This window comes from Scomber scombrus, chromosome 9, assembly GCF_963691925.1.
Source record: "Scomber scombrus chromosome 9, fScoSco1.1, whole genome shotgun sequence".
Lineage (NCBI taxonomy): Eukaryota > Metazoa > Chordata > Actinopteri > Scombriformes > Scombridae > Scomber > Scomber scombrus.
Window position 1 is genome coordinate 30,246,343 of NC_084978.1, and position 15,752 is coordinate 30,262,094.

Consider the following 15,752-nt stretch of genomic DNA (forward strand, 5'->3'; position numbering starts at 1 on the left):
ATTGTACTGTATGTATGTATGAAATCTGTAAGTTCACTTCTGATATGCACTTTACATCATCACGCACTTTATACTTGTCTTACGATTGTGTAATGTATTCTTGTCTTGTGTGTGTGTGTGTGTGTGTGTGTGTGTGTGTGTGTGTGTGTGTGTGTGTGTGTGTGTGTGTGTGTGTGTGTGTGTGTGTGTGTGTGTGTGTGTGTGTGTGTGTGTGACCTGCCAGGGGACAACAAATGCAAATTAGCAGTTGTGCTAACTCTGGAGCATTTACATGTGTATTTATTGATACCTGTGTCCATTAATGTGCAATGTCCCTTTTAAATAAACAAATACATAAATAAATACAATGTATCGCGATTATTTCTGAGGCAATATATCATCCAACAAAAGTCGTTACCGTGACAGGTGTAATACTATCCAGGGTTTTCCTACAATAACAATGTATACACTCGTACAAAAGTAATCTTTGTCAATCATCAGTCATGACCCACCAGAAGTGTGTGGTGGAGTATGTATCTACCCTGCCATCTTACTTTCTTATTATTTTTGCTGTGTTCAGGAAATTTCCTCAGGCTGCAAAAGATACAAAAAAAATCTAAAGATCTCAAGACCATTAAGAGTGTTCAAATCAATACTTTGGTGCATTCTCAGAAAAAGACCTGGATGTCCATGGAAGACAACAGTGATGGATGATCATAGGATCTTTTCCACGGTAAAGAAAAACCCTTCACAACATCCAGCCAAGTGAAGAACACTCTCCAAACCATTCATAAACCTCAAGAATAGAAAGATGCACTTTGATAAAAAAAAAAAAAAAAAACATCTAAAAAGGTCAGACCAGTTCGGGAACAACATTCTTTGCACAGATAAAACCTGTACCAGAATGTATGGAGAAGGTTTGGAAAGACTCATGATCCAAAGCATACCACATCATCTGAACACTTAAGTCAATGGAAGTAGTGTGATGGTTGGGCATGCATGGCTTCCAGTGGCAGTGGGTCACTGGTGTTTATTGATGATGTGACAGAGACCCAAAACATACAGCGAAAGAAACCCAGGAGTTTCTCAAAGCAAAGAAGTGGATCAATCACCTGAGTTCAACCCGATTGAGCATGCATTTCACTTTCTGCAGACAAAACTTAAGGTAGACACCCACAAACAACAACTGAAGACAGCTGCCTGCAAAAGATTCTCCACAAGATATTAAAAATTTTACTTTTTTTTTTTTTTTTTTTTTTTTTACAATTCCAACTACATTTGAGCCCCTGAAATGAGTGGACTGTGCATTTCCTCACATTTATATACAATATTTTTTATCCAACCCCTTGAATTAAAGCTGAAAGACTACATTTCAATTGCATTTTAGTTGTTTCATTTCAAATCCTTTGTGGTGGTCTGCAGAGTGAAAATGATGAAACTGTGTCACTGTCCAAATATTTACGGACCTCTGTTTGTCTGCCTGCATTCAAACATCAAATATGACCAGAAATCCTCTGAAGCTGTCTTTTTTCCATTCAGAAACTCTTTCAGAAAACTGCAACCCCCAACATCTCATCAATAACAATCACCTTGACTCTAAAACAGGTTTTAAATACATTTTTAAATACATTTTTATTTCTTATACCATTGTTTGAAGTACCACCATTGCCATATTGCTATAATATAATAACATAGAACACATTGCAGCAAGTTGATAATCACAGTAATTACATTAATATCAGCTTACATTTGCTCCAGTAATGGTCTGTTTATTCAGTTGTTTTCTTCTCTGTTTACTGAGATGACAGTTGATGCATAAGTCATTTTTTTCTGGTTAACCCTCCTGTTGTCTTCCTGTCAACCAATGCAACTATTATCCTCCTGGGTCAATTTTGACTGTTAATAAATCATCAAACATAAATCATCACCCAATTCTGTGTTTGACCTTTTTAGACAACTTTATTCTAACTCTACATATATTTTTTGGAAACGATGATCAACAGGCCTCATTCAAATGAGATCATACCTAATTTCTGAGTTTAAAAAAAGCAAAAATTATGAATTATTTTAACTACATTTAAGATAAGAGGAATATATGTAGATGGATTATCACAAACTGATATATGTCACAAAGTTTAGTCAGGATACAGTTTTGAAACCATTGCACATATTTGAATGGCGGTACTTATTCACACATGTGGATTTCTGAGGCAAAATTGACCCAGTGTCTGGTTTGACTGTTTTTATAAAGCATAGAGTACAAATTATCACCCAATTCAATGAAAGTAGTAATGGAAATAATGCAGTATAGAACCATCCTTTTGACTTTCAGGCAATTAGATGAAATAAATCCATATTTCTGATATAAAAACATGAGGGTTAAATGTGTGGTTTGATCCAGCAGCAGATACAAGCTTGCATCATGACACAGCGCACATACGAGCTTACTGCGTTAGGAGGCTTTCTCCTCGTGACGTCACGACGGGCTGTGCTTTGACCCGCTTGGATCCGTTCAAGCGAAGAGGCGGCGCGCCGGAAAGCTAAAGGATAGCAAGAGACGAGCACTAATCAAAACACAACTCTGGGGCCTGGATCTACGTTCACCCTTCACATTTCACTAAAGGAAATCGATAAGTGTCTGCAAAGTGATTTCTGAGCGACGGAGGACTTATAAACACTTGTTTGTGCAGGCGAGCTGAACGTTTCGGCCTTGTCAACTTGGCTAACGTTAGGCCCAGCTAGCGCTAGCTGCGGAGCTTACTTATCGCTAGCAAAAGCAAAACAAGGTAAGAGGAGGGAACCTGTCGCATTAACACATCAGCAGACTCTGATAGATCATAACTTTAAATACAGATGTCTTAATTAGCTCGTTTTGCCAGCCAGTGACAGTTTACTCCTTCAGCTATACCTTAAATACGATATACAGTATGATAGCTAGCTCAATAACTAAGCTTAATGCTAGCCATGGCTAAGTTGTTGGGTTGTGGTTGATCTCCATTATAAAAAGGAATGCAGTGTTAATATTTTATTGCATATATATCTGAATATGCAAAGTTCTATGAAGTGCATAGTGTCAGCAGCAGGTGTATGTAAGTTTATACAGTCGTGTTTGAATAACAGAAGCTTTAGCTAAGCTAGCTGGTTAGCTTCAGAGTTTAGAGTTGAGGCGCACTGACGTACAGACACGCTCAGAAAGTAAACATTAGCCTGTGAGCTGACAGTCTGTGTTTCTCATGTGTTCTGTCAGAGCAGTGGAGCTTCATATGACTGTCAGTGCTCTCACTACATCTTCATGTCTTTAATGCAGTGGTGCTGGCATCTAGCCAACACTACGGCTATCTTTGCATCATCTGAGATGCAAAATATTGAGGAGACTTGTTTTGTTAAGATTGAAGTGTCAGCTAAACTAGCTTCAGATGCTCTACTTCATTGTACTTATCGCCATGTAAGTTTCCTATAAGTACGATATACAACTGTATATCATTGTTAAACCTTTCTTACATACGTTAAGACATATTTATGAGCGTAAACTTTATGAACTGGTTTCCCAATTATGTTTAACCCTTAACCCATAATATCATAGAAGACTGTTGTCAACCAGCTGCATGAGGTTTAATGTGACTGAAAATCATCAATTCCCAAACACTGTTAGTCCTATCATTATTCCAAATGTAGGGATGCACTGATTCTTGGCCAATAGTAATTTTTAAAATAAGAATTTGGCTGATCCAATAAATACATATTTCTTTCTCTTTTTTTAATGTTATTGTTTTTTGTCGTTATTTATTCCAAAGGAATACAAAGAAATCATTGTAAAGAATTTTTTTTTTTTTTTAAAGTAATTCAGTCTATCTTTGAATGAGTACAAATTCATCATTTAATAACTTAATATTACAGTTACCTTACTTAAGTACTTCTATAGCTACTGTCTGAGTGTGACTGTTCCATCGCAAATAACCAGAACACTGACATCTGTGAATTGTTTCTTATTTGCTGGTAGGCTGATGTTACTCAACAAGGGGAATATCAGCCGATACTGATATTTGGCCGATATATAACAGTGCATCCTTGTTATACTCCATCCTGACCCGTCATGCTTTTTTTTTTTGAAGGTGTGAGACCTTCATCTGCCTTCAAACTCACAAACCGCAACAAATATTTATTTTTCTATTGAGTCTCATTGTCTCGGGTGTTTGTGATCGGACTGTGCCTGTAATGCTTGTTGAAGGTCTAACATTAGATCACTTATTAGCTGAAGTTACCATCAGGCTGGAGTTACAGGACGGCTCATTGACTTTGCTGTGATATAGTTTTCTCTCCTCACAACAAAGACTGCAACATTATTAGGAGAAGTCACAAGGAGAGAGACAGTGCCGTGGGGCTTTCACATCCCCCATCCCCCCCCAACACACACACATACACACACAGGAAATCCTTCATCTCTGTTATGAAAGCACTGTGTCATCTCCATCCTGACCCGTCATGCTTTTTGAAATTCTTTGGTAGGAATGAGTGATGACCTCGGTGGTAGTGTCAGACGGTGGAGGGAACATAGTGGAGTATGTCACCGTGGTGGAGGAGTCCCAGCAGGTGAGCCCCCCCCCCTCCACACACAATTACACACACACCTGCACAGCTCCAATCTTTACAACTGATACATTTGTGTAACACAGTGTGGCTCAATACATCTGCCGACTTAAAAAGCTGACATGTTTCTTTTTGAGCTTTTTTATAAAACTTCATTCATTATTGTTAATTTTCTATTATACCAGTAGAATCTCATCATGATCATGTTGTGTTATCATTATACAGAATTCTGTGAGCCACTCATTTCAAGTTATTAGTTATTAAAAATGACCAAATGAGTTAATGTAGTGTATGAGTTAGATCTGATTTAATGCAGAAGAGTGGAACAGTTCTTTGCACTGGACATCAGTTAGATTGTATTCTATGTGATTTTCTATACATGTGTTTTATAACATTCTTATAGATATTTAATCATATTATTATGAAAAAATACTGGTTACACCAATTGACACTGGGTTGCATCATGTCATTGACCCACATATGTTTGTTTGTTTTTTCTTCTGTGTGTTTTATTTATTTGTCATTTATGATTATTACATTCCCATTTACTGTTTCAGTGCAATGATGTCATTTTATACAATAAACTGTAAAGTGTTTGATTATCACATTTGAGAGATCAGATACGTTAGGCCCTAAACTTTTTACAGTGTGTTATGATAGAATGAGCAGGTGTGCAGTGTGAGTCAGTCGAAAATATTGACACACAACAGACATGAGTGGAAGAAAAATAACAGATTCCACATAAAACACTGTGTCCACAAAAATCCAACCAGTTTGATAACAAGAAGCAGAGAGCTGGAGGAAAGATCCAAAACACACCTGTGTGTTTTATTTTATTATGAAATGAATCTAAAAGTCAGTGGATAAAAACCCAGTTAAAAGGAAATGACTCTTATTTTGTAGGTTTCTATCTGTTAGAATAACACTGTTTGTAATGGTGAAATATTGCCCAAATAAAACTGCCTTTTTTATCTACTGTGCAGTGCGAGCAGCAGCCTGTTGAGGAGGAGGAGGAGGAGGAAGAAGAAGTGGTGCAGCAGGAGGTGGAGGCGGTGATCGTGGGGGAGGTGGAAGATGAGGAGGAGGAAGAGGAGGAAGGGGTGGTGCTGCAGGAGGAGGGCTGCCCGGCTGTGATCGTGGAGGAGGTGCCCAGCGCTCAGGTGGAGGAGTGCTACTCGGCGCAGGTGCTGGTGTACGACGACGAGACGTACCTGATGCAGGACGTGGCCGACGAACAGGAAGTGGTCACTGAAGTGGCGGAGAACGGTGAGGCTGACACGACAAATCTCATTGGTTAAAAAGTGATGAGTCAATGTACATTAACCCTTACACACTGTTCATATTCAGGCATTTCACACTATCCCCTCATAATTAGTCTATATACATCATTTTGGGACCACAAATCATCATCACTCTTTAATAAATGTGCACAAAATATTTTTAGAAAGTTGAAATAATTACATTTTTTTGGCATTTTCTAGGTCACTTGAACATAGTGTAAGATTTAATCAGCAGCTGGTTTTTAATTATTCATCATTGAAGTCATTTTTCAAACAAAATCAGCAAACATCTACTAGTTCTTGGATCTTAAACGTGAAAATTTGTTGTCAATTGAATATATTTTGGGGGTTTTAACTGTCGGACAAAACTAAAAATGTAATAATGTCATCTTATGTTGCAAGGATACTGTGACGTTATTGAATAGCCAGGGGTACATTACACTAAAATGCAAAGTGAGCTTTTTTTTTTTTTACTGCTGAATTTACATTTAAGACATCTCCACTTATCCATCAGCTGTGTGATGAAACTATGACAGCTGTAGACTGCCCCCTGCTGGCAGCTGCTATACCTGCCTCCTAAAAGAGAAGATTACAGGAAACAGGAAGGGAGGCCACTACCAACCACCAAACAAGGAAATCATTTCAATATTTCAAAACAGCAGCAGGTTGTAGCGGCGGGGCGATTGTTTGTAACATTTCTGTCAGCAGAAACAGGATCTGCGTGTCGACCGTCCTCCTCGCTGAGCATGCAGTGTGTGTGGTGTTCTGCATGCTGACACACTCTCTCTCTCCTCTCTCTCTCTCTCTCTCTCTCTCTCTCTCTTTCTCTCTCTTTCAGTGGAGATGTCGGGTCATGACATGGTGTGTTTTGACAAAACATTCGAGGCAGCCGAGGCTCTTCTTCACATGGAGTCTCCCGGAGGACTGCACAACGAACGCAACACAGGTAAACACACTGTCACTACTTCACTACTTCCTCCTGTGGGTGATAAACACAGGAACTATAAGTGGACATGTTGCCTCTACATGTTAGATGGCAGATGATTACAACAGTCATATTGGCAGTGGGTGTGTGTGATATGAAGAGAGATGAAGATGAATCCACAGATGTCTTTTTCTCATTAATTCATGACATTGAGCAGAGTTGACAGACATTTACTAACAAGAAAAAACCTCCACAATCCACATCCTTTTTTTTTTTTTTAACCCTTCATAGTCCCAATTATATCCTCACAGCTGCTGGTCTCTTTCCAGCAGCTGGAATCTAGTTCCGGTTCTGAGCTGGTGCCGGTTACTTTTCTGTTGCTATGTAATCGTATTCGCATCCGGTCTCCTAGCAACACTGACGGCACTAACTTCAAGCACAGCATCCAAACACTTCTTTATGACCTGATTCTTTATTATCACTGAACGTAGCAAAGATGATAATATTTGTGTCATTCCACACAAATTCACACACAAGCTGAGTCACACTTCCTATACTTTCCAAAGCTAAGTGGCTGTGATGTCATACATTACCTCATTGCTGATGAAGCACTTTTCAGACCCTGGCAGACGGATCCCTTAACAGCACAACTACTGTTACAAGGTGAGCACATCAGGATCAGTTGTGCACATTTATTTTGGGACATTCCAAAAAAAACGAGAGGTTCCTGTAAACCAGATGTAAGCTAGAAAACAACATCTGTGAGGAACATAGAAGAGCTCCTGTTCAGGCTTTAGCTGATTGTGTTAATCCAGAAGAGGCTGACATTCCATTCATGTGTCTTTTTATGACTCAAGTTATTGTGTTTGCTCCAGTTTGCCTCTCTATGACAGCGTATTGGGGCGATATATATGTAATAAAAAAATAAAAAAACTGACCTGAAGAGGGGGAATTTCTGAGATTAAAGTCACAAATTTATGACAAATAATATTGTATATTCTCTGATATTATAAAGTGGCAAATTTGTGAGAAAAAAAATGGGGAAAAAGGTGTTTTATTCTGCCAAGCAGTCACATCACCTCACATTGCAACATTGCAGAGACGTGGCTTGTCGTGCATTATGCCTGCTGTGGAAGAACTGATCAAATTGTACTTTTCAGTTGAGTTTAGCAATAAGGAGATAATTATTATCTTAACCCTGAATCACCATATCATCCTAAACATCCAGACTTTGAAAAGACATTGGATCTCATCAACTTGGGAGTTGTCTTTCTCGCAAATTTCGACTATATAATGTCGGACAATATAATTTGAAAAATACATTTTTTTCTCATATATTTAGGACTTTAATCTCAGAAATTCAGAGTTTTTTTCTTGAAATACCCCCCTTGCTGTATTTGTTTTATCGAGCCGTCGTCTGAGCTGAAGCAGACCCGCTGCTTTCACTTTCTGTATCAGTTCATTCAGACCTCAACTGCTCTTTTCAAATGTAGCAGCAGCTCTGTGTCATTGTGTCACTTCCTTTTTCCTGAACACAAGAACAATAACATCACTTACACAGAGCTTCATAGTGGTGTTTCTGCAGGAAGTGAAATGAGCTCCTGCTGACTTTTTGTGGATATAGTTTGTATCTTACATTTGTGTAAATAAAGCAGCAGTTAAAAAAAAACACCGGTGCTATATTAAAATAAAGTGCAATCAAGTGTCTGATAAAATCATATTAATAACAATAAAAATCATTTAAGAAGCAGCTGTTGTGCAGATGTATAAAAGTGCAGTATGATGCGTTTAGGAGTCTTATGGCTTGTGGGAAAAAGCAAGATAATCCTAATCATCTTGATGTAGTGAATGACAGACAGCTCTGTACACAGCAAGAATGACAAAGAGCACATTGAGCCTCATTCACTAACACACACACACACACACACACACACACACACACACACACACACACACACACACACACACACACACACACACACAGAGTAAATGAGATAATGAAAGATTCAAAAATATAATAAATAAATAATATATAATGTATTTTCTGTCAGCTCACTTTCTGACAGAAAATACTCACTTTTTGACACTTTCTATAATCTTTTATAGAAATGGGAGACATGGTTTTTAGTTGGTAAATGATGCTCTAATATGTGTGTGTGTGTGTGTTTCCAGGTGTATAAAGATTTAGTTGTAGTTGTGTAGATCTGTGTGAAATCTTATACATTGCCTCAAGTGACCTCACTTAAACATGTGGAACATCATGACAACTATGAGAAAAAACAGATCTTTTTCTAAAACGTTCTCCACAGTGTGTAAATGTGGAAGAAAAAAAAGGCTCATCACTTTGTAGAGACGCTGTCCTATCAGAGCAGCAGCAGGAAGCTTTTCAATGGATGAGAAGGAAGAAGAAGAAACAAAGAGTTAAACATTGACCACATGTCTCTGCTCAAACTGATTTAATCTGCTCACTTTCAACTAAATGTCAGGATGTCGCCATGGAAACTGAAACAGTATACAGTTACTACTTCTCTGGTATTCTGCTGCTTTTTTACTCATCTCTCCTCTGCACATGCTCAGTAGAAGAAGAATGAGCCGTTGCAGAATCACTCTTATAATTCTTAATTTGAACATATTTTTAGACAGGTGGCAAATCATATTATTACTAATATTCATTCATAATACATAATATAATACAATGATTACTAATGAGAGTCCCACATTAAGAGATGCACATAATCCTGCACAAATTGGCACAAGGAACACTTTTATATATTTGCCATTTCTTGTCCAAGTGTGATATTTGTATTCTCTTTTCTGATATGATGATGAGTATAAACAGTTCATCACAGAGTACACATGTTAAATCTTTAGTCGTGATCCAGCAGCAGGAGAATAATAATGTGAACCTCTTTATTGTTGCGTTTGACCCCAGCAGAGGACGTGATGATGGAGACGGTGGTGGAGGTGTCGACAGAGTGTGGCCCCATAGAGGAGGAGGAGTCCTTCCCCATCCCTCCTGACTGTGAGCCCGCTGCCAAGAAGAAGAGAGGTCAGTGTTACTGTGGCAACGCTGCTGCGGCTCACCTGTACTCTACATTGATACTGTTGGAGAGTTTAACTGTGTGTGTGTGTGTTTGTGTGTTACGCAGGAGGACGTAAGCCAAAAACACACCAGCCTGCATCCAACGGTTCCTTTGACCTGGGCATCAAGAAGAGACCGAGGGAGGGAAAAGGTGTGTGTTGGTGTGACGGTCTATCTATCAGCTCATGTAGCAGCCATGAAAACTACTGATACACACATCAGTTTCGGGGTCACAGTTCAGTCTGTTATTAGTACCTAACATACAGATCTCTCTTGTCCTGGAGGTGTTCAGGGCTGTGGATAATTCCTGGCTTGTTTATATAGAAAGTGGATAATGCTGTTAATATAAGCAGTGGATAATTCCTGGATGACAGCAGCTCAAACATCCACAACAGACACATACATGACACATTAAATACCATAAAAAACGCTTTATAAGACGCACGCAATTGTTCAAAGAATCACATCAAGGAGCCCTAAATTGACACAAATTACACCACAGACCCCAAGATTTTTGCTTTCAAGTGTGTATTACAGAAAGTGTATGAAACTAAAACAGTCATACATTCTGTCATATTGTTACTTATAGATGGAATTATAGTGAAAAGAAATGATTCCCCTTTTTGCTGGGGACCCCCTGGAAACAACTAAAGGACCTCTGGGGGTCCCCGGACCCCACTTTGAGAACTATTGATATACATAACATATAAAATAGATCATACAATACATGCAATACACACACACTCACATCAATTTGTATAGCACTTTTCATACATTGTGATGTAACCCATTTACATAGTCAGAACAAACAGGGAAAAAATCATTAAAAATAGGAACTAAGGAAACACTTTCATAACTCAAGAAGTTGCAATGAGGAAACACCAGAGGTAGGATAAAAATGTAATATTAAATCAAATAAAAAGGTAATAAAAGATGAATAAAAAGATTAAAACTATATAAAAGGAAAGAATAAAATAAAGTCACTATAGAATAAACTGAGTAAAACCAGTTAGGAGTAAAAAAAAAAAAAAAAAGTTAAGAAGTAAAACAGACATAAAAGGTGGGTTATAGAATAATGATAATAATGTAATAAGTAAAATAATAATAATAAAATGCTGAAGCTTGGTGTCTACAGGTTACACAAACAACTGTCTAAACAGGTCTGTGTCAGCTGTTTTTTTAAATGCATAAAGAGAGTGAGCAGACTGTGAGGGTGCAGGCAGAGTGTTCCAAAGTTTAGGCTCAACAACCTCAAAAGCTCCATCATCACAACAGAGCTCAAGTCCTGCCACAAGCTCATTCAGGAGGCACTGGTTTGTGTTTCCAGAAGCCGCCTTCTGTCTGTGCTCAGATGTACCACTCTATCATTTATACCTATGTGCCGTTACTGATAGATCATCATAGGCAGATAACAAGACTCTGACCTTATTTCATGCTGTTCTGTTGTGTTTCCTTCAGGCAACACCACCTACCTGTGGGAGTTCCTGCTGGAGCTGCTGCAGGATAAAAACACCTGTCCCCGCTACATCAAGTGGATGCAGAGGGAGAAAGGTATCTTCAAACTGGTCGACTCCAAAGCCGTGTCCAAACTGTGGGGGAAACACAAGAACAAGCCCGACATGAACTATGAAACCATGGGCCGAGCCTTGAGGTTGGCACGCCTGCACCAATACCTGAGAGTAATAATCATTCTAAAGAAAGACAAGGAGCTAAACATGGTGTGTGTGTGTGTGTGTGTGTGTGCGCAGGTATTACTACCAGCGCGGCATCCTGGCCAAGGTGGAGGGTCAGCGGCTGGCCTACCAGTTCAAAGACATGCCCAAGAACATCCGGGTGATCGATGACGAGGATGAGGCGGAGGAGGCAGAGGAGGGCGAGGGCGTGGTGTCGAGCCAGCAGGGGCCCGCCAGCCTGGGGGCCAACTCCCCCGCCGCCACCCAGCCTCAGCAGACATACGTCACCGTCATCCCCAGCAACGCCACCAGCAGGTCCGACACATTAGTCCCAACCACGTGTTTGAATGTCACAAACAAAACAACCAGTGCTTTCAACCACAGCAGTCTTCCTCACCAAGTGGAGTTTGTTCTGTTGTCATGGAGACTGTAGTTAGCTAAATGTAACATCTTAAAAGTCTATCATGATCCAGTAAGTTATACACTGCTCAATGAGCTCCAGATAATCATGAAGACCCCCTTTCAAGTGTAAAATCAAGTGGAATCATGAAAAATTAATGTACACGCAACAGGGGGTCTCAACTATTATGGGATGTCCGTGAGAGATAATCCTGCATTTCATTTGCCTCGGAAGTTTGAAGTGGAAGCTAGGAATGACGTCACACTTTACTTAGAAAACCAGTTCTAGCCATTGATAGCAATACCAGCTGATAAAAAAACACACACAATCACCATAGCAACAGGGCCACAGAAAGATGTTAAACAGTGCTGCGTGTACGACTGATTTAATGACACACAAATAAGACACAAGTGTTAATAAACAGGATATTACTCCAACTTTCACACTGTTGATACACAGGGCTGCTATCTAGGATTTTGAGGTCAGGGCTGGTGAGGTTCCCCCCACATTCCGAGCCGGAAATCCGACTTGTAAGGTGGTGTTACATAACAGAACATGGAGCCTGAAATCAACATCACATTTACCTCAGTGGAGCTCTTATTAATTAATTCTAGTGAATATAAACAAAAACTGATTGATGATGACTCATCTTCAACATAGTCAGTAGTTAACGTCAAATATGTCTCTGATAAGTACAGGGGGGACAAACTCATTTTAGTTCACATACAACCCAATATCATCTCAAGTGGGACCAGTAAATCCATTGCATAATGACCTATAAATAATATATAATATATATAATATGTAATATAACTTTACTATAATAAACCATCTCTTTACTTTAGAAAAATGAGCATGTACTCAGTAAAGTTTGTGGGACTTTGCTTGTTTGTTAAAGCGCACATACTTTGTGTTCACGAGCTCAGATAATCCTTTATATGTCTTACGATGGGGAAATTTACAGTTACAGCAGCAAAGTGTAGGATAAGAATAAAGAATGCAAGCAATAAGAACAATTAAAATTAAAAAATACATATTTTTAATCTTTTTTTTTTTTTTACAGTTTGAAAGATCAAACCAGCAGTTACAAAGAAAATGTTTATTAGGCTGCATCACACATGTAGAGGAAGTCTTTTTCCTCCAATCACTGCTTGACTTAGACATCTACATTCATGCAGATATCAAACATATCTGATATTAAATGTACTTTCTTACTGAGTTACACATATAACCTGAGTTTAATGCAGTTTAACTCGTTCTCACTGTCCTACTCTTTATTACTGTGTGTGTATAGTGTCCTCTTAATAGAAATGAATGTACACCTGGCAGTCAGTTAGAATGGAGGAGATGCTGCAGGGATATAACTCATCTTCTTCTTCTCCTCTCCTGCAGGCCCCTCAGAGCGATGCCAGTGGTCATGACTAACTCTCTGGGTCAGTTGACGTTAAACAACTCCTCCATCCTCACCACCACCGCGGGGGTCCCAGTAACGGTAACCAACGCCAACACCCCCAAACTGGTCATCCAGGCGCTGCCCACCATGCTGCCTGGCGGCTCCAAAGCGGGCGAGAAGATCACCATCATCACCATCCCAGCCAATCAGCTGGCCACGCTCATGCAGGCTAACTCATCGGGCCATCTGACGCAGCTCATCCATGCTAAACCTTTGGCTACACAGCTAGCGCAGGCAACCATCAAAACAGCCGCCGCCCCGTCACTGCAGCTGGCGGCAGCAGCAGCAGCGGGCCGGCCGCAGCTCATCCTGGCAAAGCCAGCAGGGGCGGTGGCTCAGGCGCTGCCGCAGTTCTCCATACAGGTCCACCAGCATCACCCAGCTCCACCCAAAAGCCCCACCCAGCCCCCAAAGCCCTCCAGCAGTCAGCCGGATGCAGCGCAATCAGAGGCTCCACCCGCCTCCAGCCCGCCTGCAGCATCAGCACAAACCCCAGCATCCTGAGAGCTCTGCCCTCAGCCAGGCAGGGGCAGAGGGTGGTGGTGGGGGGGTGGCCACCGGGTGGGGGGAGGAACAGGAAGTGACTGTGGACACTGCTGAGGAAGTGCAGGACTCTCCCCTCCCCCCCCACACCGCAGAGCAGAGATGCTCTCTGATTGGCCCAGACTGTCAGCATGCTTTCACTACAGAGCAGCTGAAGCCCCTCAAAGGATTAAAGGGACTGTTGTACAAACAAACACACACATGTACACACACAAACACACACACACACACACACACACACACACACACACACACACACACACACACACACACACACCCTTCAGAGCTCAGAGATGAGCAGCCTTAGATTGTAAATGAAACCAGTCCTTTTTTTTTGTAATCAAACGTAATATAAAAAGATAAGACTTTGTTGTAAACAGAAATGTAAAAAGCATTTTTTTGATACTCAGCGGGTATGCATCAGTACAGAACTAGTTTAATTCATCTGTCTCTTCTGTTACTCCACAGCACCGTCAGTCTCCACACACCTCTCGTCTTTTTGTACTGTTCATAAAAAGGGAGTGAAAGGATGTCTGCGTCCACATAAAAGAACTAAAAAAGTGTGCTCCAATTTGAAGTATAATATACTATTTTTTTCTTGTACTATCAGTGTATTGAAGTAGATTTTACTGAAATATGTATTATAAAAAAGAAAAATGTGAATTAAAATGGTCTTGTAGTCTGTCTTTTATTCAAAGATACACACACACACACTATTCTGAAAAGTGTAGAGAAGTAACTTTCTCGGGTTTAAAAGGAGAAACTCAAGTAGAAACTTTATTTCATGAAGTGACACAAAATTAAAGTTATGTTTAACTATGCATTCAAATGTGAGAGGTGAGTATTTAGAGTTATTAGTGCAGAACCTCTGCAGCAGCACTTCAGGTGATGGAGCTAAATGCTTGAAGGTGTTTAGTTGCTAATCAGTGGAGGAAGTTAGCTGCAGTGAGGTCCAGTACTAATGGTGGGTGATAAGGTCTGGCTCACAGTCAAAGGTGCTGGTGCAGGTAAAAGTGGACACAGACACATTCAAGTGTTACAAAAAAAACTATTTTCTGCATTGTGTGAGCGAGGAAGAGAGAGACAGACTGTACTTTGCTCTTATGACATTCTGCTGTGCTCGTGTGTGTGAGAGAGAGAGAGAGACAGACTGTCTGAACGGGTGAGTGAATATAACTAGTTCCTAACTGACAGCAGATTTTTGGAGCATGTAGTATTTAATTGTTCTGGATTGTTTCAATAATAATAAACTGATATTTGCATAAAGCCTCATATGTATCCACTCCCATGTTATTGTGTTTTAGTAAAACTTGAAAAATATTCCTTTGAAATACATTTAGAAAAAAATGAAATATGTGCAATAATTTGTAATTAATCGTGAGTTAACTCATGACAATCATGCGATTAAATATTTTAATTGGTTGACAGCCCTAATATATAAATAAAAAGGAATGAGTGGGTGTGTCCTTACTTTTGATTGGCTCTGTAGCTTCAAGCTGCATGGAGGACTCCATAGATTCAGCTGCACTTCTGTACCTTTTCTCTTTCTTTTTTTAAGATTGCTAGCTACACGCTACCAAAGCAATCCTGTAACTTTAATTAACTCAACAGTAGAAAAATGTGCACAGCAGAACTGAAGATGTGTCTGATTCCACACATTATTCTCATCTAAGCCTGCTGCCTACATCACCCACAATGCAACTTGACCGCCCACAGGTTCAATCAGTGCTAGTAGTGGCTAATGAAGTCCAGAGCTGTTAGAGCTCGAGCACGACAAAGACTTTTATTTTTTTGTTTTTAAACATAAGTTTTGGAAACAGTCGGAGGTGA

The 15,752-nt window shown here is 39.8% G+C and overlaps 1 protein-coding gene across 2 annotated transcripts; it reads left to right on the plus strand.

Annotated features, from left to right (window-relative positions):
* The first annotated feature begins 2,495 nt into the window (after positions 1-2,495).
* On the plus strand, positions 2,496-15,130 carry elf2a (E74-like factor 2a (ets domain transcription factor)). 2 transcript variants are annotated; one of them, XM_062425970.1, is made up of 9 exons: positions 2,496-2,765; positions 4,486-4,569; positions 5,550-5,832; positions 6,685-6,792; positions 9,704-9,820; positions 9,921-10,004; positions 11,312-11,504; positions 11,602-11,841; positions 13,319-15,130. In XM_062425970.1, exons 2-9 carry the CDS (start codon positions 4,495-4,497, stop codon positions 13,881-13,883), a joined length of 1,665 nt encoding a protein of 554 aa, XP_062281954.1. In that variant the 5' UTR covers positions 2,496-2,765; positions 4,486-4,494; the 3' UTR covers positions 13,884-15,130. The 2 variants fall into 2 exon arrangements, with proteins under 2 accessions (XP_062281954.1, XP_062281955.1); XM_062425971.1 differs by having other exon boundaries at positions 9,707-9,820.
* Positions 15,131-15,752: the final 622 nt, after the last annotated feature.